Source organism: Rattus rattus, chromosome 16 (genome assembly GCF_011064425.1).
Source record: "Rattus rattus isolate New Zealand chromosome 16, Rrattus_CSIRO_v1, whole genome shotgun sequence".
Classification (NCBI taxonomy): domain Eukaryota; kingdom Metazoa; phylum Chordata; class Mammalia; order Rodentia; family Muridae; genus Rattus; species Rattus rattus.
Window position 1 is genome coordinate 26,735,840 of NC_046169.1, and position 3,110 is coordinate 26,738,949.

General features: G+C 47.6%; 1 protein-coding gene across 1 annotated transcript; it reads right to left on the reverse strand.

Annotated features, from left to right (window-relative positions):
• Positions 1–1,942: 1,942 nt before the first annotated feature.
• Positions 1,943–2,559, reverse strand: LOC116885449 (myosin light polypeptide 6-like). Its single transcript, XM_032886733.1, has one exon. The coding sequence runs from the start codon at positions 2,538–2,540 to the stop codon at positions 2,085–2,087; it is 456 nt and encodes a 151-aa protein (XP_032742624.1). The 5' UTR covers positions 2,541–2,559; the 3' UTR covers positions 1,943–2,084.
• Positions 2,560–3,110: the final 551 nt, after the last annotated feature.

Sequence of the window (3,110 nt, forward strand, 5' to 3'; positions counted from 1 at the left end):
ACAAAACGTTCATACACATAAAATGAATAACCAGAGCTCATTTCCCCAGAATCTACATGAAAAACTTGTCACTGTAGCACGTTCTTATAATTCCAGCTCTGGGAGGGAGACAAGAGGGTCCCTGAGGGCTTTGTAATGAGAGACCCTGAGTCAAAAACCTGACAGAGACACCTGTTGCTTTTACACACACACACACACACACACACACACACACAAATTGGCATACGACTAGTTCAAGCATATCGCTCCCTCGAATCCTGGGATGTTACCGTTGAAGGAGATACCCCTCCCCTCTCCCATTTCCCCCTCAGCTCATTTCACCTCACATCATCAAAATTAATATTTTTCAATTCCTCGGATCTTATCCCAAATGACTTGATTATATGACATGTACTTCCCCTCTGAGGGTTTCTGAGAATCCTATCTGGCTTCATCATCTCCATGTAGTTCTATTTACTCTGAAATGTGCCCCCTAACTGCTTTAAAATGATGACGGTGGCCTCAATCTCAAACGCCACATTTTTTTTCTACATTATCCCTCTTATATTCGTAATTGCTGGGAAAGGTTCTTTTTCAGAGGACTTGCACTTTCATTGGGACGGAATAAAAAGTTGGCCTGACCCACATTTCATCTGTCACCTTTTGTATTTTTCTGTCGTGAATGCAAAATAGTGGAGTAATCTAAGACTGTGCTGAGTCGTGAAATTGAAAGGGCTAAACGGCAGGGGAGTTCCTTTTTCTACTCTGATTAAAGAGATTCAAGAAATGGGAGAATTTTTATAATACCAAATAGAGACTTGCAAGGAAAGACCAAAGAGCACATGGCACGAAATCGCACAGGGGAGAGGCAGGGTGAAGAATATTTACAGGCCCTTACTCCACTGGGAGTCGGTTCTGATCTATCCTGACTCAGCTGCTAATGAGACCAGACACCAGAGGCCTCTTAGGTAATAGGTCCTGACTTGCAAAGACTCTACCCAGACTCTACCTGGACCTCACCTTGTGAGGAACCTGGAACGTGTGTGGGAAGGAGAAGATGCTCAGACGCTCATCTTAGAATCCTCCAAGGGCCTCGGTAAGAACGGGCAGTGAGGTCCTTGTTTTGGTTTTGTTCTGCCTCAGAGCAGAATGGAACTGTTCTGGCCTCTGGCTTCCTAATGTTTCCCAAAGGTCAAGGGTGTTAAATTGTGAGTTTACACAACAGTTTAGTCATTCAATATCGGAGGAAGCAGAAACATACACAGACATGAGGAAGCTCATCCAACGTTGTTCCTGATGGTCTTGATTGTGAGCTCAATGGGATCTGGAGTCACGTGGGAGACGGTAAGACCATGGGAGCATGGAAGACCATCTGGGTTAGGTTCATTGGTATGGGTAGATCTGTCCTTCTGTTGTTGGACCATCCTTCAGACAGGAGAGCCTGGGCTGTTTGAAAAGGAGAGAATGAGGCTAGCGTGTGTCTTCCTTTCTCTCTCCTTCCTGATTGTGATGACGTGCCAGCCACAAGCCAAGCCAAGCCAGTTCTTGCTGCCTTGAGCCTGCCTCGATGGATGGTGCTTTATGGTGCAAGCGAAAATAAGCGCTTTCTCTCGTAAGTGGCTTTTGTCGGGGTATTCTATTACAGCAAGTGGGAAAGAAATGGAGCTGACTTTGCTTATAGGAAAACCGGGCTTTTATCTGGGGGAAGAGAGAAAGGGAACAATGTTTTTGCTGTGGAGGTGGGATCCTCCTCTCACCAGGAGTCTGTTGCAAGAAGGGTAGAGGTGAGGAGGGATGTTTGCATCTACTGGGCATTTTACCAGCTGTGTGACTGTGGGTATGACAGGGCCTCCTGAACTTGGGTGGGACACATACCTTGGGTTTTCCAAGTCCATCATCTTTCATGCTGAGGAGTGGTAGAGGCTCTGGGCTGTAAGGACGGGGATGGTTTTTTTTTTGAGAGCACAGAGAGCAAGTTTTATTTGGTGAGGGCAAACATCATCCAAAAGAAACCAGATGGGCAAGATGCTGTGATTAGGGAGCCTCTGGGACCACATAGGAATCTCACACTGGGCAAGGAGCAGGCTCAAGACACATAAATGTCCTCAGCCATTCAGCACCATCCGGATGAGCTCTTCATAGTTGATGCAACCGTTGCTGTCCTCATGCCCTGCCACTAGCATATCTACTTCTTCCTCTGTCATCTTCTCGCCCAGTGTGACTAGGACATGACGGATTTCAGCACCCAGGACAGCGCTGTTCCCTTCTTTGTCAAACACAGGAAGGCCTTCAACATAATCCTCATAGGTTCCTTGGTCCTTGCTCTTGGCCACGGTCTGCAGCATGGGCAGGAAGTACTCAAAGTCCAGCACCTCCACATTCATCTCATCGCTCTTGGGGTTCCCCAGGACCTTGAGCACCTCGGCGTTGGTAGGGTTCTGGCCCAGGGCCCACATCACATCCCCACACTGGCTGTACAGGATCTTGCCATTGCCTGTTCGGTCAAACAGCTGGAAAGCCTCCTTGAATTCTGCGGTCTGGTTCTCGGTGAAGTCACGCATCTTGGCTGCTGAGCTCTGCGGGGCCCTTTCCGGCAGTAATCGGGGATGGGTTTTAATGAGATGAAGTGTGCATGACCTAGCTCAGGGTTATCACAGTAGAATGTGCTATTGTACTGTCAGAAGATCATCTCACACCCAGCCCTACAGCTTTCCCATGAAGCCAAGACAGGATTGCATAAAATTCTTTTAGGACACTGCTTGGATCATATTTTGATCTGTAGGGTCCAGTTTCAAACAGAGCCCAAGTGAGCAGAGGACATGAATCTGCCCCTTATGGAGGGGGTGATGGAATAGGATCTTTTGTGTCCTCATCTCTCAGCGTCTTTGCTCCATCACGCCATACACTTACCACAGTGTTGCAGCAGTGAGACGAAACCTGGCAGCCAAACCAATGAGTCTTGGGAATCAAAAGCCATTGTGAGCTGTGCATCCTTAACATTTTGGAAGGAGCCTAACTATACCACTGGGTGCGTCCCCTAGGCCAGCTCTGCACTATCCCCTAACACCATAACCCAGGGTACGTGTCAACATCTGATGTAAAAATCTCCATCTAGGCTATGGTCTTGGAAT